Below are 22483 nucleotides of genomic sequence, written 5' to 3'. Positions count from 1 at the left end.
AATGTGTAAATAACTTCTTGCCGTCATGATCATTTTCCACATTTACCCAAAAGGAGATTATTGATCCTTGCGGCTCTTCAAAAACAAAACAGAAAGACAAGTCAACTGGTATATACTCTATGCATCAGCCCAGGCTTTCTTTTCTATGTGTGCCTGTATCTTTAAGAGGAAGCATGCAGTAGCTGAGAGGCGTATCAGGAATGAACCAATCAGGAGCTTCCTCTCTGTCCTTTGCTGCATGCAAAACCAGCTGCGGTCGTCTTGCTGTGTGCATCTGAACCTCATCATGCCTTTCTTGGATTTAGATACCAACCTTCCCCATTTACCAGAAGACTTTGCTGAAAAGCTTTGTGCAGCTGCTGCGACAATTCTCGGCAAACCTAAGGAAGTGAGTAAAAGGCTTGGAAGTGCAGACTTAACCCTTCTCACTAGGCGTTGTGTACTTGGGACTGAAAAACACTAATTTGGGACGGTTTCACACAGATTTTTTTAAAGCTGCAATTTTTAGAGCCAAAGCCAGAAGCGAATTCAGAAGGAATGAGAAATATTACGTAAGGACATCTACTACTCCTTCCTGCTGAGTCAAATCCTGGCTTTCGCTCAAAAAACGTTATCAAAAGATATGGCTTTTTTTTCAAAAAGCTATGGGTGAAATCACTCTTAGGCCCCCTGCACACGAACGTGTGCGCCCCCGCAATGCACGAACACAGTCCGTGGGGCAGCCACAGCAGATCGCGGACCCATTCACTTGAAGTACGGGACAAAACCCCACGGAAGTACTCCATTGTATTGCGGATCTGCAAATGTGGTCTGCAATTTGGCAACAGGGTGCAGGGGGCCTTAGGCTGAGTTCACATCAGCGTTCAGCCTTTCCGTTCTGTTCCGTTATAGGAGCAGGAGAATGGAAAGGACGGATTCGACCCATAACGGAGCCTAAGGACCCCATAGACCAGGCATGCTCAACCTGCGGTCCTCCAGCTGTTGTAAAACTACAACTCCCACAATGCCCTGCTGTAGGCTGATAGCTGTAGACTGTTCGGGGATGCTGGGAGTTGTAGTTTTGCAACAGCTGGAGGGCCGCAGGTTGAGCATACCTGCCATAGACTATAATGGCATCAGGTTTACACTCAGAAGATTATTTTGGAGCGGAGACAAAAGTTGTGCGCACAGGACTTTAGACCTTATTTCTAAAACGGAGGTGTTCTAAAGGATCACTCCAAGAAAAACGTACAAATTGGCAAGATTTATTAAAGGGGTTTGCCGGTTTCTAAAAAACACACTATTATCTATTGTTATGTTTGACTTACGGTACATCTGTAAGGGTGGATTCACATCACGTTTTATGCATCCATTTGACGTAATCTTTACCAAAAAAAAAAGATACAAAAATGCAGCACACCATGGTTTTGTATCCTGCCCAGACCAGTAAAAAATAAAGTATCCTTTTTTTTTTTTTTTTACAATGGAACTCTATGTACGGCATCAGTCTGAGGCATCCCTTCAACGCATACGTTTTTTGTATACGTTGAAAGGATGGGAAAAACGTGATGTGAACCCACCCTAAGTCAAATCATAACTTACCCCCACTGTGCAGCAAATCCTCAGGCATTGTGCACACAGGGCGATGGTGATGTACTTCCCCCAACTGACCCTCTTTTGCGCTTGCACTGAAATGTTCATTTACTGTTCTGCAAATTCAGAAAAGAGGATCGGCCCAGGGACAGCACAGAAAGCAGTGTTGTGGGTCTCCGTCACCATCTAATCCTCTATGGACACAGTGGGTGAGAATCATAGGACCTTTTATAGCCCACGGGTGAGGGCCTTGGGACCTTCAGCTGCACCATGGGGGTAAGGTATGATATGACATACAGATGACACCCAAAAAAATATATTATGGGGCATTGGGAGATATTTTTACAAATTAGTCAACCCTTTAATACAGGCACACCCCACATATCCAACTACAACTATAGCTGACAACAGACTTGTTAGGTGGCATTTCGTATTTATGCACTTTCACAGGGGTCTTATCAGTAAGAAATTAGGTTATGTCACTTTTTTGCCATAATTTATGCAATCACTGCAAAAGGCGTGGAGCAATTTTTACAAAAACATTGTTTTGCTGCAACTATGAAAATCGGGACAAAAAAACCCCAAATACCTGTAATTTTTGAACAATTGGGACATAGTTCAGTGTTGCTTGAAATGGAGTTAGGAACCAGCAAAACAAGTTATCATTAAATGGACGGTGCTCAAAAATGTCATGGACTTAGGTGACATTGATATCGTCGAGTCGAAATACCTTTTTAATTGCAACATATTTGTTTTAGGTTGCTTTCACACTTAGGGTACTTTCACACTAGCGTTTTTCTTTTCCGTCATTGAGTTACGTCCTAGGGGCTCAATAACGGAAAAAAACTGATCAGTTTTATCCTAATGCATTCTGAATGGAGAGCAAGCCGCATGCTGCGGTTTTATCTCCGTCCAAAATTCTGCCATTTTTTCCCATTGAAATGGGATCCGGCCCTGAGTGTTCCCGCAAAACGGATCCGCGCATGCTCAGACTGCATAAAATATGAAAAAAATATATATATGCCGAATATGTTTTTCTGGATGACACCGGAGAGACTGATCCAGCATTTCAATGCATTTGTCATACGGATCAGGATCCTGATCAGTCTGACAAATGCCATCAGTTTGCTACGTTTTGACGGATTCTGCAGGCATTTCCGGTGACAGAACTGCCTGCCGGATTCCCTTGTCGCAAGTGTGAAAGTACCCTTGGCTTACTGTGGCATTTTTCTGCACTTTTGCATGTCCGCACATAACTTCACATGACGTGTGTATTTTAACTCCCTCAGTTATCATCCCAAATGGGAGGGGGGAGGTACTACCGAGCCTAGGATACTAAGAGTTAAATTGGCCCTTCCCCTTCAGTTGGCAGTGATGTCAGCTAGCCTGGAGGAGAAGGGGGAAGCTGCTGACGGGCTGCCGGAGACATAGATCCTGCTCTTTCCGTGTGTGTGTGTATATCAGAAATGAATGTGTCGCATGGATTTATATCCGTCTACATGTCTTAAGGAAGGTGGCTCTCAGATCTCCTGGATTCATAGCATTCATGGACACAACATCAATTAGAGGACAATAAAACTTTCACACTTATCTATAAGGATACTTTCACACTTGCGGCAGAGGATTCCGGCAGGCAGTTCCGTCGCCGGAACTGCCTGCCGGATCCGGCAATCTGGACGCAAACTGATGGCATTTGTCAGATGGATCCGGATCTGTCTGACAAATGCATTGCAATACCGAATCCGTCTCTCCGGTGTAATCTGGAAAAACGGATCCGGTATAAAAAAATTTTATTTATTTTTTGCATTTTTTAAAGGTCTGAGCATGAGCAGACCGAAAAGTCGGATCAGTTTGGCCGGAACACTTAATGCCGGATCCGGCACTAATACACTTCAATGTAAATTAATGCCGGATCCGGCATTCCAACAAGTGTTCACTATATCTTTGGCCGGAGATAAAACTGCAGCATGCTGCGGTATTTTCTCAGTCCAAAAAACGTAAAAGGGACTGCACTGATGCATACTGAACGGAATGCTCTCCATTCAGAATGCATTAGGATAAGGCTCCATTCACACATCCGCAATTCCATTCCGCATTTTGCGGAACGGAATTGCGGACCCATCCATTTCTATAGGGCCGCACGACGTGCAGCCCCAATCTGGAATTGCGGACCCGCACTTCCGGGTCTGCAATTCTGATCCTGAAAAAAATCGAACATGTCCTATTCTTGTCCACAATAGCGGACAAAAATAGGCATATTCTCTTAGTGCCGGCAATGTGCGGTCCGCAAAATGCGGAACGCACATTGCATCTGTCCGTGTTTTGCAGATCCGCAAAACACACACGGATGTGTGAATAGACCCTAAAACTGATGCGTTATTGAGCCCCTGTGACGGAACTCAATACCGGAAAACAAAAACGCTAGTGTGAAAGTACCCTAATCCTCATGTATAATTGCTCCAACAAATTACTACAACAGTTTGTTTCCTCCTCCACTCACATTGATCTGCTTTACATCACTTGTCTCATCTACCTCATTAGTCCTATGCACTTTGGTGTATAAATATGTGAATCTTCAGACACTGTCTTGATGCCTGATAAAGAGGCCCAAGTAGCCCTGAAAGCTTGCAATTTTGTCATCATTTTTTCATTTATCCATTAAAAGGTATCAACCACTGAGGTTTCTCAATCTACTTTCATCTTATGTTAATCTGTGCATCAATACAGTGATCCCTCAAGATACAGTGGCCTCGGGATACAATATTTTCAACATACAATGGTCTTTTCTGACCCATTGTAAATTGAAACTCAACATACAATACCTCAGACTCAGATCCAACCAATCAAGGCCACTTCTCTAGTAAAATAGTTGTATTAGTTGCTATTGAGCAGCTATTCACAAAAAGTTAGGAATATTTGGCTTGTGGGTGGAGTTTCCGGATGAACCTAAAATGCACTCTAACCTTTACAGGTCAACTTAACCGCCTAACGCAGATTCGCGTTCCGGAGGCGGCAGACCTGCGCAGAGTCACGCATATATGCATCAGTTGGGGGAATGTGTTTTGGGGTGTCATTTTACATATACCCATGCTGGGTGAGAGAAATATCTTTGCAAAAGACAACATTTCCCTTTTTTTTTTTATACAAAGTTGGCATTTGACCAAGATATTTATCTCACCCAGCATGGGTATATGTAAAATGACACCCCAAAACACATTCCCCAACTTCTCCTGGGTACGGCGATACCAGATGTGTGACACTTTTTTGCAGCCTAGGTGGGCAAAGGGGCACACATTCCAAAGAGCACCTTTCGGATTTCACCGGTCATTTTTTACAGATTTTGATTGCAAACTACTTCTCACGCATATGGGCCCCTAAAATGCCAGGGCAGTATAACTACCCCACAAGTGACCCCATTTTGGAAAGAAGACACCTCAGGGTATTCCGTGAGGGGCATGGCGAGTTCCTAGATTTTTTTTTTTTTTGTCACAAGTTAGTGGAATATGAGACTTTGTAAGGAAAAAAATAAATAAAAATAATTCATCATTTTCCGCTAACTTGTGACAAAAAATAAAAAGTTCTATGAACTCACTATGCCCATCAGTGAATACCTTAGGGTGTCTACTTTCCGAAATGGGGTCATTTGTGGGGTGTTCGTACTGTCTGGGCATTGTAGAACCTCAGGAAACATGACAGGTGCTCAGAAAGTCAAAGCTGTTTCAAAAAGTGGAAATTCACATTTTTGTACCATAGTTTGTAAACGCTATAACTTTTACCCAAACCATTTTTTTTTACCCAAACAAATTTATATATGGATGTCGTTTTTTTTGCAAAATTTTACAACTGAAAGTGAAAAATGTCATTTTTTGGCAAAAAAATCGTTAAATTTCGATTAATAACAAAAAAAGTAAAAATGTCAGCAGCAATGAAATACCACCAAATGAAAGCTCTATTAGTGAGAAGAAAAGGAGGTAAAATTCATTTGGGTGGTAAGTTGCATGACCGAGCAATAAACGGTGAAAGTAGTGTAGTGCAGAAGTGTAAAAAGTGGCCTGGTCATTAAGGGGGTTTCAGCTAGCGGGGTTGAAGTGGTTAATGTGACCTTCTCTAAACTTTTGAATGCACATGTCCAACTGTTCAATGTCAGTCCTTTTCGTACAACGTGCTGTTCTCTAACAAGTCGCTTAACGGCAAAATTCACAACAGGTGTTTGATCCGTGAATCGCCCAAAAAATGTCCTGGTTCAATTATAATTGGTATTTATACAGTCCTTCTCATCATGCTGTTCATATTTTGATATCATGAGACCAAGACAACTCCTAAAAATTGATCAACAGTATCTCGCCATTGCAAGGCTTCAAGCAGGATGTTCTCAGACAGACGTGGCCACCGAGCTTCCAGTGCAACAGAGTGTCATCAGCAGGTAGCAGCAGAGATACAGAGAGACTGGAAGAGTAACAGGAAGGCTTAGGCCTCTTTCACACGGGCGTGAGTTTTTTTGCCCGGATAAGAGCCGGGTGCGTTGCGGGAAAATGCGCGATTTTTTTCTGCGCAAGTGCAAAACATTGTCATGCGTTGCACTCGCGTGAGAAAAATCGCGCATGTTTGGTACCCAAACCCGAACTTCTATGAAGCTTGGGATTGATATTCTGAAGATTGTATTATTTTCCCTTATAACATGGTTATAAGGGAAAATAATAGCATTCTGAATACAGAACGCATAGTAAACCAGCGCTAGAGGGGTTAAAAAAAATAAAAAATAATTTAACTCACCTTAGTCCACTTGCTCGCGAAGCCGGCATCTCCTTGTGTCTCCGCTGCTGATGAACAGGACCTGGGATGAGCTGCTCCATTAAATACAGGTTAAGGACCTTCGATGACGTCACTCCGGTCATCACATGGTACGTCACATGATCTTTTACCATGGTGATTCACCATGGTAAAAGATCATGTGATGACCGGAGTGACGTCATCGAAGGTCCTTAAGCTCTATTTAATGGAGTAGCTCACCCCAGGTCCTGTTCATCAGCAGCGGAGACACAAGGAGATGCCGGCTTCGCGAGCAAGTGGACTAAGGTGAGTTAAATTATTTTTTATTTTTTTTAACCCCTCTAGCGCTGGTTTACTATGCATTCTGTATTCAGAATGCTATTATTTTCCCTTATAACCATGTTATAAGGGAAAATAATAATGATCGGGTCTCCATCCCGATGGTCTCCTAGCAACCATGCGTGCAAATCGCACGGCATCCGTACTTGCTTGCGGATGCCATCCGATTTTCACACACCCCATTCACTTCTATGGGGCCTGCGTCACGTCAAAATCGGAAAATATAGAGCATGCTGCGATTTCAACTGAACGCACAAGTGATGCGTTAAAAACATCGCTCATGTGCACAGCCCCATAGAAATGAATGGGTCAGGATTTAGTGCGGGTGCCATACGTTCGCCGCACGGATCGCACCCGCACGGAAAACTCGCCCGTGTGAAAGGGGCCTTAGAAGTGGACGTCCTTTCGCCTCATCCCACACTGATGACAGCTTCATTGTGAACAATGACCTGCGAAACCAGACGATGAATGCCACACATCTCCAGGCTCATTTAAGGGAGGTGAGAGGCACCCAAGTGTCATGTCAGACCATTCAAAACCATTTACATAAGCATGGTCTGCGTGCTAGATGACCTGCAAGGGTACCTGATCATACCACCAGGCACAGTCTTGCATGGGCTACAGAGCATCTACGCTGGAAGAGGGACCAGTGGGCCTCAGCGCTGTTCATTGATAAAAGTCAATTCACGCTAAGCAGAAATGATGGCCGCCAACGATGTTGGTAATGACAGATGAGCCTTTGGTGGTGGTGGTGGTGTTACAATGTGGGCAGGTGTGTCTAGCCAATACAGAACTGCCCTACACTTTGTGAATGGTACCATGACAAGCCCATACTACTTGAATAACAACATTAATCCAGTCATTGTGCCTCTGCATGAGCAACACAGGCCTAATTTCATCTTCATGGACGACAATGCGCCAGCTCATCAAGGTAGCATCATTAGAGAAAGGCTCCTGGAGACTGGGGGACCTAAAATGGAATGGCCTGCACTTTCTCCAGACCTAAATCCCACTGAAACCCTATGGGATCAGCTCAGTCACAGTGTAGAGGCTCAAAACTGTGTACCCCAGAACCTCAATGGTCTGAGGGCCACTCTTTAAGATGAGTGGGATGCCATGCCTCACCAGACAATAAGTCGACTTATGAACTGCATGAGACGTCAAGCTGTAATTGATGCTCAAGTTATTGAGACATTGACATTTTTTGTGAGGGTATACCCACCACTGTTGTTGGCTTTTGTTTCAGTAAATTGAGGAAATAATCATTGCATGCTTCTACTTGCCTTGCATTTGCCTTACTTTCATGATATAACATCACTGTAGCGGGAACATTTTATGCTTTCCATAAATTACACACGAAACCCAAACATCCCTAACTTTTGAGTAGTGTACAGTACAGACCAAAAGTTTGGACACACCTTCTCATTCAAAGAGTTTTCTTTATTTTCATGACTATGAAAATTGTAGATTCACACTGAAGGCATCAAAACTATGAATTAACACATGTGGAATTATATACATAACAAAAAAGTGTGAAACAACTGAAAATATGTCATATTCTAGGTTCTTCAAAGTAGCCTCCTTTTGCTTTGATTACTGCTTTGCACACTCTTGGCATTCTCTTGATGAGCTTCAAGAGGTAGTCACCTGAAATGGTCTTCCAACAGTCTTGAAGGAGTTCCCAGAGATGCTTAGCACTTGTTGGCCCTTTTGCCTTCACTCTGCGGTCCAGCTCACCCCAAACCATCTTGATTGGGTTCAGGTCCGGTGACTGTGGAGGCCAGGTCATCTGGCGCAGCACCCCATCACTCTCCTTCTTGGTCAAATAGCCCTTACACAGCCTGGAGGTGTGTTTGGGGTCATTGTCCTGTTGAAAAATAAATGATGGTCCAACTAAACGCAAACCGGATGGAATAGCATGCCGCTGCAAGATACTGTGGTAGCCATGCTGGTTTAGTATGCCTTCAACTTTGAATAAATCCCCAACAGTGTCACCAGCAAAGCACCCCCACACCATCACACCTCCTCCTCCATGTTTCACGGTGGGAACCAGGCATGTAGAGTCCATCTATTCACCTTTTCTGCGTCGCACAAAGACACGGTGGTTGGAACCAAAGATCTCAAATTTAGACTCATCAGACCAAAGCACAGATTTCCACTGGTCTAATGTCCATTCCTTGTGTTCTTTAGCCCAAACAAGTCTCTTCTGCTTGTTGCCTGTCCTTAGCAGTGGTTTCCTAGCAGATATTCTACCATGACGGCCTGATTCACACAGTCTGCTCTTAACAGTTGTTCTAGAGATGTGTCTGCTGCTAGAACTCTGTGTGGAATTTACCTGGTCTCTAATCTGAGCTGCTGTTAACCTGCGATTTCTGAGGCTGGTGACTCGGATGAACTTATCCTCCGCAGCAGAGGTGACTCTTGGTCTTCCTTTCCTGGGGCGGTCCGCATGTGAGACATTTTTTTTGTATCGCTTGATGGTTTTTGTGACTGCACTTGGGGACACTTTCAAAGTTTTCCCAATTTTTCGGACTGACTGACCATTTCTTAAAGTAATGATGGCCACTCGTTTTTCTTTACTTAGCTGCTTTTTTCTTGCCATAATACAAATTCTAACAGTCTATTCAGTAGGACTATCAGCTGTGTATCCACCTGACTTCTCCACAACACAACTGATGGTCCCAACCCCATTTATAAGGCAAGAAATCCCACTTATTAAACCTGACAGGGCACACCTGTGAAGTGAAAACCATTTCAGGTGACTACCTCTTGAAGCTCATCAAGAGAATGCCAAGAGTGTGCAAAGCAGTAATCAAAGCAAAAGGTGGCTACTTTGAAGAACCTAGAATATGACATTTTCAGTTGTTTCACACTTTTTTGTTATGTATATAATTCCACATGTGTTAATTCATAGTTTTGATGCCTTTAGTGTGAATCTACAATTTTCAGTCATGAAAATAAAGAAAACTCTTTGAATGAGAAGGTGTGTCCAAACTTTTGGTCTGAACTGTATGTAAGGACTTGTTTTAGTTATCTGCTTATTTTTCTTAAATCTGAATTTTCTCTTATTTTGGGGCTTTGGAACTGATTACTCAACTTACAATGGTTTCAACATACAATGGTTGTCCTGGAACCAATTAATATTGTAACTTGAGGGACCACTGTACTAGAAAATTAGTGGAAACCCCATGGTGGACCTGCTATGTTTGGCTGTACCCTTAGGCCACCTTAACATGACAGTATTTGGTTTGTTTTTATAATTGGCATTGGTAAACCAATGCAAGGAGTGGTTCCAAAACTTGCAAATCTTTCCATTATAATTTTTCTTTGTGTATTTTGTTTCCCTGGGTTCTGGCTTTCAAATATTGATCCAAAATGCTGACCAAATACTAAAGGCTTATCCGCAAATTGCGGATCCACAAAACACAGATACCGGCCGTGTGCATTCCATATTTTGCAGAACACAAAATCCGGGCCATAATAAATCGGTCCTATCCTTGTCCGTAATGCGAACAAGCATGGGACATGTTCTACATTTTTGTGGGTGCCACGGAACGGACATACGGAGGTGGACAGCACACTGTGTGCCGTCTGCATCTTTTGCTGCCCCATTAAAGTGACAAAAAATATGTTTGTGTGCATGAGCCTTAATTGTGTGAAAGTGGCCTTGGGAAGCATTTACACAGTCAGGTAATCAGTCCAATTATCAGGAACGAACATTTGTGCGAATGCTCGTTCCCTATAATTGACTCATGTCTGGTTCAGTCTCTTGTGCAGCATACAGTATCATCATATGTTGGCAGCACATTGCCTTGTGTAAACAGGAAAATGTGGCTGACAAGCAAACTGTATGAGGGATGAATGATCGTATTAGTGATTACTCATCCCTATACAGCAGTGATAAGGCAATAATTGAGAATGGGGTTCCTCTGAACATTTGCTCCTGATCATTCCTCACTGTATCGGCCCACACAAGTCTATGTGTGTGACAGCTAGAAATGTAATACTAAAACATGACTGGATCCTGTCAAGGGAGAGCATGAAAACCTTTTGTATAAAGCTACCTGCACAAGATACAGATTTTTGTGCAGACAAACCGCAGTGTTATACGGTATCATTAATGTGCATGATCTAACAAATGTCATCTACACTTTTTGCTTCTTTTTTTCTGTGCACAAATTGACCTGCCGTGCGGATTTAGAAATCTACAGCATGTCAATTACGTTTGCGGATCTTTTGTGTGGATTTCACCCTTTTCAATGGAAGGGTGCGGTCACACCCAGACCAGTGGGACCAGTTATTCTAACAACATTCCCTGTTTTTGAATTATTATTTTTATATCCTGGACAAACCCTTTAAAGTGACCCACTGGTTCAAGAAAAAAAATCACATTAACAGGGAACAAACGGACAACTTCCCTGGTGCTCCCTCAATTCCCAGGCTCCTCGTCTGCTATTCAAGATGGCCTCACTGCTGGTCAGACGACCTGATGCGTACTATGCATTGTATAGCCCAAGACACTTCCTGCTGCTCTTGCATTGGCCAGCACTGCTCATGTGAACAGTGCTGGCCAATCCAAGAGCAGGACTTGCATAGTCTGCATTGGATAGTCTGAAAAGGGGTGGATGGCCCAAAATTAGAGGATCTGCACTAAAAGATGAAAAGGAGGGTACCAGGTAAGTGTTCTGTTCACTTCCCACTCCGTTAATTTTTATTTTTTTTCTTGAACTGGAGGGAGGCTTTTAAAGTAAAGGATCACTGAGCTTTCCAAAAACTTTGATATGTTGTAGCAACATATTAAAGGTTTTGATCGGTGGAGGTCAAGCACTGAGACCCCCATTGATTGCTAGAAAGAATAGGGGGAGAGATACACTTACATAGTGCGCTCTCTCTCCTCACAGGAGAGGGCTGGCCTAATAGATGACTATGAGCCCACCTTGATTCCATCTCCTGCAGCGAGGAGAGAAAGCATGATATGTGAGCTCTTCTCTAGGGTGCGGCGAAGGTCTCAGGATTAGACCCCCACCAATAAAAACCTCTGATATGTTGCTAGGATATTATTATTTTTTTTGGGGAAAGCTCAGTGACCCTTTAACAACAACTGTAACATAAACGCTGTGTTCTATGAAATGACCTGCTTTAATTTGTCTCCACAGCGAGTCAATGCAACTGTGAGGAGTGGCTTGTCAATGGTGATAGGAGGCTCATCAGCCCCATGCGCTCAACTGATAATCTCTTCCATCGGAGTTGTGGGCACGGCCGAGCAGAACAAGGAGCACAGTGCTAAGTTTTTTGAGTTTCTAACACAAGAACTAAACTTGGCACAAGACAGGTAACGGCACATACAGGAGAGAAAAAGAAACTGCTGGATATGGATCAATGTTCAAGAATATATTCTTGGGAGATTGTACCCCATACGTCTCATGCATAATGCCATATTATGGCTCCAGTTTGGAAATTGGGCAGCGGGGTATACGAGCATGTATGCCTCAGATTTCATAATATAGGCTTGTCTGTCAGATTTGACTCTGGCAGGATAAAAAAGTAGCACGGGGAGAGTATGCCATACATATGAAGCCTATATGACCTGTGACAAAATAAAAATCAGTAGGTATGGGTTTTTGGAGAGTTGTGCCATGGTTGCATTATGTGTCGACCAGATTGACAATCATTAGATGTGATGTCCCAATGCTACACTGGCATCTTTATGCTGTGTTTGACCAAAATCGCCATGCAGCCTTGGCCCAAAGTTGGCCATACATACAGCTGCGGACCGTGAAATGTGTATCAGGATGCCCCCGACCTTCCCCTGATGTCAGGCTGTAAGTGACTGGGCTGGTGGATTCCATATGCACAACCCTGTTGTCCTCAGGAAAGATACGCCGCTGATAGAGCTGTAGGCAGCTTACTCCACTCTCTGCCTTCAGAACGAGCCAAGCATGCATGTGCATGGGGGCATCAGGGCAAATGCTTGGCAGCCAAATGACTATCTGCCAATCTATGTATAATGCAATAAGTGTTGATGCTGGAACTGATACTATTATAATGATTACATATAATACTATTTTAAAATTCTTAATGTTCTTTTTCTAAAGGATTTTACTACGCTTTCACCCTCTGGAGCCTTGGCAGATAGGAAAACATGGAACAGTTATGACCTTTTTGTGATGCCTTCATCAGTCCACAGTGGGACCATCTCCTAGAACCCATTCCTGCCTCTTGTTTCATCGTTCCAACATAACATCTATGACTTCAACGTTATGCAATCACTCATCACTTTCTAATACTGGATGTTGGAAGGAATTAGTAGCTGTATAATAAAGAATAAAGTATGGTCTATCTGCTCTGTCCAGATATCTATATTCATGAATATATTTTGTGGAGGGGATTCTATGAGAACATTTATTAATTAGGTGCCAGGAAATGAAAAGTAACGAAACAGTTACTTTTTTCCCCTGCAGTTTATACAGTTGGGTTATAACGCTGGGTGTCCATAGTCGGCTTTTGAAGCCAAAGCCATGAGTGGTTTCAAAAAGAGTATAAGGCCTCATGCACACGGCCGTTGTTTTGGTCTGCATCCGAACCGCAGTATTTGCTGCTTGGATGCGGACCTATTCACTTCAATGGAGCCGCAAAAGATCCGGACAGCACTGTGTGCTGTCCGCATCAGTTGCTCCGTTCCGTGGTCCGCCAAAAAAATATAACCTGTCCGTTTTGCGGACAAAAATAGGCAGTTATATCAATGGCTGTCTGTGCCGTTCCGCAAATTACGGAGCGGACGCCATCCGTGTTTTGCGTACCGCACATTGTGCCATGCTGCAGTGTATTCGTCACCATGCTTCAAAACTGGGGCATAATTGGGCGTTGCATCAAATTTGTTAAGGATGTCCTGCAATTTCTGATGAATAGGGGATCGTTTTCAATATACAGCATATGTTGCAGCATGCAGACACTTAAAAGGTGCTTTCTCCAGAACAGAGGCCCCCCGTGCACTCCGGAAGCACGGCCACCCTCCATTCACAGATGTATGTGTTTTTTTTTCAAAAATATCTGAGTGCTGGCTCAGCTATTTCCGGCAGTCTCATAGCGGTAAATGGAGAGGTGGCCGTGCATGCTTGCTGCACTTACATTCACCACAATGGAACTTCTGAAAATAGCTGAGCACGTTCCCATCGTAGTGAATGGTTGTCATGCTGTGCATGCGTGGTGCACTCTCCTCCACTTTGGGGGCCCGTTCTGGGGATAAGAGCAGGTCCTAGAGGTTGGACCCACACCAGATATTGGTGGCATACGTTAGCCCGATATGTATTCAGTGTCTGTATCACATGAATCCCAAATATACTCCTCTACATAGCCTTTAAGCTAACCAACATGACAACGATGTTCACAGGATCCAGACATAAACCTGCCAAAAGGATGTACATTTGGTATACGGCATGTCTGCAGTATACATTTCTTTGGTATACACATTATTCTTAGGATTGATGGTGGTCCCAGCAGTAGGACCCCCTACTCATCAGAAAGTGAAGATGTGCTGCTTTCTGTAATTTGGATATCCCTTTAATGAGTAAAAAATGCAAACACTGCATGTAAGGCCTCATGCACACGGCTGTGGTGTGTTTTGCTGTCCGCAAATCGCGGATCTGTAAAACACGGATGGTGTCCGTTCCGCAATTTGCGGAATGGTACGGACAGCCTTTAATATAACTGCCTATTCTTGTCCGCAAAGCGCGGGCAAGAATAGGACATGGTTTTTTAGGGGGGTTTTTTGCGGGGCCGCGGAACATAGCATTTACTTCAATGGGGCCGCAAAAGATGCGGACAGCACTCAGAGTGCTGTCCGCATCTTTTGCGGCCCCATTGAAGTAAATGGGTCTGCACCCGAGCCGCAAAAACTGCAGCTCGGATGCGGACCAGAACTACGGTAGTGTGCATGAGGCCTAAAACTGTGTGAAACCCGCTCCACACAACTGCGCTGTAGCATCTGTATTACAGCCGTAACGCCCAGGGTTTTTCTGATTCAAACTTAGATAGTTGGTTATTTTCTCATGTGTGTATTCACACGTAGCAGCTGAGGTGTGGTTAAAAATAGATCCAGTTTTTACTGCAATTTGCTATACAAAAAGTGTGGCAAATTAAAGGGGTTGTCCAGGTTCAGAGCTGAACCTGGACAACCCTCCATTTTCACCCAGGCAGCCCCCCTCACATGAGCATCGGAGCAGTTCATGCTCCGATGCTCTCCTTTGCCCTGCGCTAAATTGCACAGGGCAAAGGCATTTTTCTGAGTTCCGGTGACGTACCGGGCTCTCTATGGGGCTGACAGGAACCCCGGTGACGTCACCAGCACTGATGGGCGGGATTTGGCTCTGCCCTAGCCAGTAAAACGGCTAGGGCAGAGCTAAAGCCCGCCCCTCAGAGCCGGTGACGTAACCGAACACACTGCTGGGCGGAAGTTACCGCCCGGCAGTGTGTTATTGAAAACACAAGAGCCCGTGCCCTGCGCGGTTTAGCGCAGGGCACTGGAGCGCATCGGAGCATGAGAGGCTCGGGGGGGGCTGCCGGGGTGAAAATAAGGGTATGTCCAGGTTCAGCTCTGAACCTGGACAAGCCCTTTAAGCGGTTTTAATGCTGCTATGCCACTGCCATCTGCAAATACACCCTAAGGCCACCTGCACACGTTGTGGAATACCCACGGTTTACCACACGGGTTCCCGTGCGGAAAAACCGCGGCGTAGTACGGTAGCAGCAAATCTTATCTACACTTTGAGGATTTTTTCTGTGTGGAAATTGTCCTATATTTCGGATTTCCAAACCCGCAGCATGTCAAATACGTTTGCGGTCTTGGCTGCGGATTTCACCCTTTTCCAATGGCAAAGAGGGAAAAAGGCCACACATCCAGAGAATGCTGTGATAAAAAAAAAAATCCATTGACCCAAAAAAATGCAAAAGTGAAAAAAAAAAAGCCTGGTTTGCTCTGCATTTTAGGGTACTTTCACACTAGCATTTTTCTTTTCCGGCATAGAGTTCCGTCCTAGGGGCTCTATACCGGAAAATAACTGATCAGTTTTAACCCCATGCATTCTGAATGGAGAGTAATCCGTTCAGTTTGCATCAGGATGTCTTCAGTTCAGTCGTTTTGACTGATCAGGCAAAAGATAAAACCGCAGCATGCTACGGTTTTATCTCCGGACAAAAAAAACTGAAGACTTGCCTGAATATAGGAATGTATTAGTGCCGGACCTGGCATTCAAAATATCGGAATGCTGGATCTGTCCTTACGGTCAGTGCATGCGCAGACTGGTAAAAATGTGAAAAAATAAAATAGAAAAAAATAAAAACTGATCCGTTGGTCCATATGACAATCGGATCCGTTCCTGCAATGCATTTTTAAGACGGATAAGTATCCTGATCAGTCTTAAAATGCAGTTCCGGCGAAGGTAACAGCCTGCTGGATTCCTCTGCCGCAAGTGTGAAAGTAGCCTAACCCCTTACCGGTGGCGGATATCAGGTGGGTGCCTGCTTTTTTGCACAGCAGACACCCGGTGGCAGGGTCCCATTTGTGACCATGGCATTGCAGCGACTATTTACCTGGAGTGCAGCGCTCCTGGTGACCGAGAATGTGGGAGTCGTTTGGTTCTTATGGCAGTGTAGGGCCTTCTGAAGGCTCCGAGGCCTGCCATAAGCCGTATTCACAAAAGAGTATGGAAATCTGTGCGTATTCCTCCTCCGGAATTCACATGGATTCCAGATAATATACCATCCAGACTGTCATCAGTAATTCATCCGCATTTACATGCGTATACCTTCCTTCATTTTTGATGCACAGCCATAGACAATAATGTGCGTATTTGGAAACAAATACGCACAAAACTCTGACATGCTGCAGATTTCGCATACTGACGGAAATTATTCGCCATGTGAATAGCCCTATTCATTATCATTAGCAGAGGTTCCAGTACATAGAATCCAGGCCATATACAGCTTACAAATACGCTCGTGTGAAAGAGGCCATAGTAACGTTTTTGCACAGTGATTTTCCCACTGACGGCAATGACAATGATCACGTTAGTCCCCATGGAGGGTCTAAAAGTAAAGAAAGCTTTTACAACAAAACGCATACAAAATCCAACTAATCTTCCCCTTCCCCATTTAACCAATAAAACTAACAACAAAGAAATGAAATGTCATTACTAGCGCTGGGTCCGAAAATGCCCAAACTATTAAAAAAGAATAGTATTTTTCTTGCACAGTGAATGGTGTAACGGTAAAAGTAATCAAAAAGTCATACATGCTCCAAAGTGGTATTAATAAAACCTAGAGATGGTCCAGTAAAAACGGAGCCCTCATACAACACCGTAGACGCAAATATAAAGATAAAGGTGACATTTTTTCAGTTTTTCAAAGTATTAAAACACAAGATAAACTATGAAAATGTGGTATGGCTGTAATCGTACTGACTGGGAGAATTATGCTGCCATGTAATTCTCCATAGGCTTTCATGCACATCTGACAAAACAGCAGGAACCCCATGTGCAACTTCCCTGTGCGTGGCCTGGACCGTTCCAGGAACAATGCATCCCGGCAGGCTTCTAGCGCCCTCTACTGGAAGCCACACAACTGCTATTTGCGGAGACTTCCTCTAGAGGGCGATGTTGCTTCCGTCGCTTTCACAGTATAGGTATTTCCGGGCGAAGGATTTTGACGTCCTTTGCGCCTCACGATTTGGTTGGCTTGCAAAAAAGGAAGGCTGTGATTGGTCACGTTGTGTCTGGGAGCCTTAGCCTACAGGTCGCCGCGATACTGCTGGGTGCAAATGGTCCTGCACGGATGAATGCAGGAGGCGGTTGCCGTGGTGACCACAGGTGAGCTGTACGGTTTCATCCCGGTAAATAATTCTTTATTCTTGAGGAGAAGATACAGCTGTGAGTGCTACGGAAGCCGGGGGCAGCCAGGTGCACCGGGAGAGGGGGAGGTGCTCCCAGCCGGAGCGCCCTCATTCATTTCACTTGTTGAAGGACATGGCTTTATTGAGAGCTGGCGTCATACAGCAGCAGCAGCAATGTATCTCCTGTGTTGTGGCGTCACACCTGGTCGGTCTACCTACCTGTCTGTCTATTAGCTAGCTAGCTCGTATGTCTGACTACAATCTACCTACCTATCTATCTAATATCTCTCTGTCCTGTCATCTGTCTATTGTCACTGGCCATCTTATATCCGTCTATCATCTGCCTACATATCTCTCTGTCCGGTCATCTCTCTATTGTCACTGTCCATCTTATATCCGTCTATCTACATATCTCTCTGTCCTGTCATCTCTCTATTGTCACTGGCCATCTTATATCCGTCTATCATCTGCCTACATACAGGGCCGGCCTTAGGTGTTCAGGCGCCCTGTGCGAGCTAACCTTGTGGCGCGCGCCCCCCCCCCCCCCCCAAAAAAAAAAAAAACACTGCTTGTTGCTGGCATCATGGCATAGGCTGGCTGACTATCCAACCAAGTAGTTACCAGCCCGCACACACCCCAAAGGCCGGTGTAATGTTATACTTCCCTACTTCGTGAGATTTCCCTACCTTCGTCACTTCCGGTCGCACCGGACATGACGTGAGGAGGTGTGCAGCGCCGTGCAGGCGCACAATGACAGGTTAGGGAAATTTCACAGCAGAGTGCACATGCGCCGGGAGCCTCGCCGGCGGTTAGGGTAGGGAAAAACTATGGGCCAGTGTGCAGGCGCAGTGATCGGATGGATGTTCTCAGCTGGACACCGGCCGACACTGCGCATGCACCGGGAGCCTCGCCAGCGGTTAGGGAAGGGAAAAATTACGTACGGGCCAGTGCTTTTTCCCTACCCTAACCGCTGGTGAGGCTCCCAGCGCATGCGCAGTGTCGGCCGGTGTCCAGCTGAGAACATCCATCCGATCACCGCACCTGTGCACTGGCCCATAGTGCGCCCCCCCCAATACCCCAGTATAATAAACATTGGTGGCGCAGTGGGCCCCCCCAATATAACAAACATTGGTGGCGCAGTGCGCCCCCCCAACACCCCAGTATGATAAACATTGGTGGCGCAGTGCGCCCCCCCAACACCCCAGTATGATAAACATTGGTGGCGCAGTGCACCCCCCCAACACCCCAGTATAATAAACATTGGTGGCGCAGTGGGCCCCCCCAACACCCCCATATAATAAACATTGGTGGTGCAGTGGGCAGTGCCAATGAGGGTTAAAAAATAAAAAAATAATTAACTCACCTCCTCCAATTGATCGTTTCCTGTTCTTTCTTCATGACCTGTCAAAGGACCTGTGGTGACATCACTGTTCTCATCACATGATCCATCACATGATCCATCACCATGGTAATGGACCATGTGATGAGCTCAGTGACGTCACCACAGGTCCTGAAGAAAGAACAGGAGACCGGCAGCTACGCGATCAACTGGAGGAGGTGAGTTAATTTTTTAAATTATTTTTTAACCCTCATTGGCACTTCCCACTGTGCCACCAACGTTTCTTATACTGGGGTGTTGGGGGGGGTGCACTGTGCCACCAACGTTTCTTATACTGGGATGTTGGGGGGGGAGGGGGGCGCACTAGTGCCACCAACGTTTCTTATAAAGTTATACAAATACAGGAGGCGGGTGCCGGAATCAAATAGCCGGCACCCGACCTCTGTGACAGGGAGCTGCGATCAGCGGCAGTTAACCCCTCAGGTACCGCACCTGAAGGGTTAACTCAACTGCCGCTGATCGCAGCTCCCTGTCACAGAGGTCGGGTGCCGGCTATTTGATTCCGGCACCCGCCTCCTGTATTTGTATAACTTTATAAGAAACGTTGGTGGCACAGTGGCCACAGCCCCTCCCCTCCTCCTCCCGTCTCTCTTCTTATTGGCAGCGGCGGGGGCAGCAGGCAGGTCAGACACAGGGGAGGAGGAATCAGGTCAGACAGGGGAGGGGGAGATGGAGGGGGCGCCCCGAGGTAGAACACAAGTGCAGCCTCGCCTGCCGCATATACATTGCGAGCTGTCGGCCGCCCAGCGCCCCTGTTGCTATGGCGCCCTGTGCGGCCGCACAGCCCGCACACCCCAAAGGCCGGCCCTGCCTACATATCTCTCTGTCCGGTCATCTCTCTATTGTCACTGTCCATCTTATATCCGTCTATCATCTGCCTACATATCTCTCTGTCCTGTCATCTGTCTATTGTCACTGGCCATCTTATATCCGTCTATCATCTGCCTACATATCTCTCTGTCCGGTCATCTCTCTATTGTCACTGTCCATCTTATATCCGTCTATCTACATATCTCTCTGTCCTGTCATCTCTCTATTGTCACTGGCCATCTTATATCCGTCTATCATCTGCCTACATATCTCTCTGTCCTGTCATCTCTCTATTGTCACTGTCCATCTTATATCCGTCTATCTACATATCTCTCTGTCCTGTCATCTCTCTATTGTCACTGGCCATCTTATATCCGTCTATCATCTGCCTACATATCTCTCTGTCCTGTCATCTGTCTATTGTCACTGGCCATCTTATATCCGTCTATCATCTACCTACATATCTCTCTGTCCTGTCATCTGTCTATTGTCACTGGCCATCTTATATCCGTCTATCTACATATCTCTCTGTCCGGTCATCTGTCTATTGTCACTGGCCATCTTATATCCGTCTATCATCTACCTACATATCTCTCTGTCCGGTCATCTCTCTATTGTCTATCTACTTGTCTGTCTGTCCGTCCATTAATTTATCCAACTATTATCCATCTGTCTATTGTCTACCTGTCTGTCTCTGTCCATCTATTATCTTAGCTAGCTGTCTTATATCTGTCTGTCTTTCCATCAATCTGTCTATCTCCTATCTCTCTGGTATTGTCTACCTGCCTATCATCTACCTACTTCTCTATCGGTCTATCTCGGATGATTCTCTTTCTCTCTCATCTACACTTGTTGTGTATGGCAGGCATTTGTTCTGCAGGGCCACTGACTGCGCTGCCACATAATAGCGGGCTGTCTAATTACTAATTGGTAGCGTTGATCGAACTTGTGGTTTGAAGCTTGGCGTACAAGGTTCGGGTTATCTAAGAATTCTATAATGGATTCCGCTACCACGGACCATAACTTATAGTCCGCTGCAGTGGACCCATAACTGAATTCTTCGATAACCCGAACCTTGTACGCCGAGCTTCAAACCACAAGTTCGCTCATCGCTACCAATTAGCTGGTGGTGTTATTTTTCTGCGCTGAATCAGGTAATTGCAGGAGAGATTACCTGATGAGCCTTGGGAAATGTCCGGAAGCAGATGTCTTCTCTGATTGCTTGCATTCATATAATCCCTTTAGGACTGATTCACATTACCGGTCCGCATATCGGTAGTATCTCCCATGTATCTGATCACAGGTCTAATGTGAGTACAGTAATAATAGATCAGCAATCTGATAGGAACTGACTACGTCATAAAGCGCTATGATGCATTCAGTTCAGCTCAAGGAAGCCGCAGTCGCTGCTGGAGATGCGGCCGACACATGGACCGTGTTTCCCGGACAATGCTCAATGAGTGCCGTGATTACAGGGAGTGGCAACGTAAAAATAAATACATAACAATAAAAAATAAATCTATCTATCTATCTATCTATCTATCTATCATATACATCATATCTATCTGTCTCAAATTTGAATGTTCCACAAAGGTGTTTTATGAAAAATAAAAAAATAAAAGGTTAAGAAAAAAAAGACATACTGGAAAACCAAATCATAGCAACCCCATTGACTATACATAACATTTATTAATATGGCTATACATATACACACGTGGGAACCAAATGCTATACTGTAACCTACACTTTCAAATGTAAAAAAAAAATTAAAGAAATAAAAATCTATAAAGTCACAGGGTAAATTTTCTGCAGCTGAAATTCCACTTTCTTTTATATTCTGCACCGTACGCCCATTGGTGCTAGATTCCTCCACATGTGGATGAGATGACTTGAAATCATCCAAATTGTTGCTACTATAAAACGTTACAGATTTGCCACAAGTAAATCCTCGTCAGCATGTGCCCGCGTCTCCATCTCGTATGGATGCACTACTCTACTGTGCTTTTTAAAAAAAATTGAGACGCTACTTGTACAAAAGTATCATGCATGTAAGGGTACAGTCACACGACCGTATTTTTGGCTCTGCATCCGTTCCGCAATTTTGCGGAACAGGTGCAGACCCATTCATTTCAATGGGGCCGCAAAAGATGCGGACAGCACACAATGTGCTGTCTGCATCCGTAGATCCATTCCGCGGCCCCCCAAAAAAGATAGAGCACGTCCTATTCTTGTCCGCAATCGCGGACAAGAATAGGCATTTCTATCATGGGGCTGGCTACATTCACACGGCCGGTATCCGTGTTTTGCGGATCCGCAATTTGCAGACCGCAAAACACATACGGTCGTGTGAATGTACCCTGATACATAGGCTTGTCATTCCAGTATGCATATATCATACAAGCCTGTCTCATAGTTACTATTTTAAAACAAAGAAAACATCAGAACAAAAAAGAAGTAGTTCTGAATAGAGCATAAACTATGTATTAGATAGCACAATGAACACAGAACTATACCTCATAGTATCTCCTCTCCCGGCGTGGTAGACCACTCAGATCTAGGGTTTAAGCCAGGCATGCCCAACCTGCGGCCCTCCAGCTGTTGCAAAACTGCAACTCCCAGCATGCCTAGATAGCTTACAGCTATTTTGGGCTATCCAGGCATGCTAGGAGTTGTAGTTTTGCAACAGCTGGAGGGCCACAGGTTGAGAA

At 44.9% G+C, this 22483-nt stretch overlaps 2 protein-coding genes across 8 annotated transcripts in view; both read left to right on the top strand.

Annotated features, from left to right (window-relative positions):
- Positions 1-214: 214 nt before the first annotated feature.
- LOC122934274 (D-dopachrome decarboxylase-B-like) lies at positions 215-13020 on the top strand. Its single transcript, XM_044289625.1, has 3 exons — positions 215-388; positions 11838-12013; positions 12777-13020. The coding sequence occupies exons 1-3, from the start codon at positions 239-241 to the stop codon at positions 12847-12849; spliced, it is 399 nt and encodes a 132-aa protein (XP_044145560.1). The 5' UTR covers positions 215-238; the 3' UTR covers positions 12850-13020.
- Positions 13021-17428: 4408 nt separating this feature from the next.
- The window catches only part of CABIN1 (calcineurin binding protein 1), a 162349-nt gene continuing 157294 nt past the window's right edge, over positions 17429-22483 (top strand). For 4 of the 7 annotated variants that reach the window (XM_044275522.1, XM_044275526.1, XM_044275523.1 and 1 more), the window contains exon 1: positions 17429-17543. The gene's annotated coding sequence lies outside the window, so the exon portion shown is untranslated. The remainder of the gene's footprint in view (positions 17544-22483) is intronic. The other 3 variants (XM_044275527.1, XM_044275524.1, XM_044275521.1) reach the window with 1 other exon arrangement.

Source organism: Bufo gargarizans, chromosome 1 (genome assembly GCF_014858855.1).
Source record: "Bufo gargarizans isolate SCDJY-AF-19 chromosome 1, ASM1485885v1, whole genome shotgun sequence".
NCBI classification, from domain to species: Eukaryota; Metazoa; Chordata; class Amphibia; order Anura; family Bufonidae; genus Bufo; species Bufo gargarizans.
This window is presented reverse-complemented; position numbering and strand designations above follow the sequence as displayed.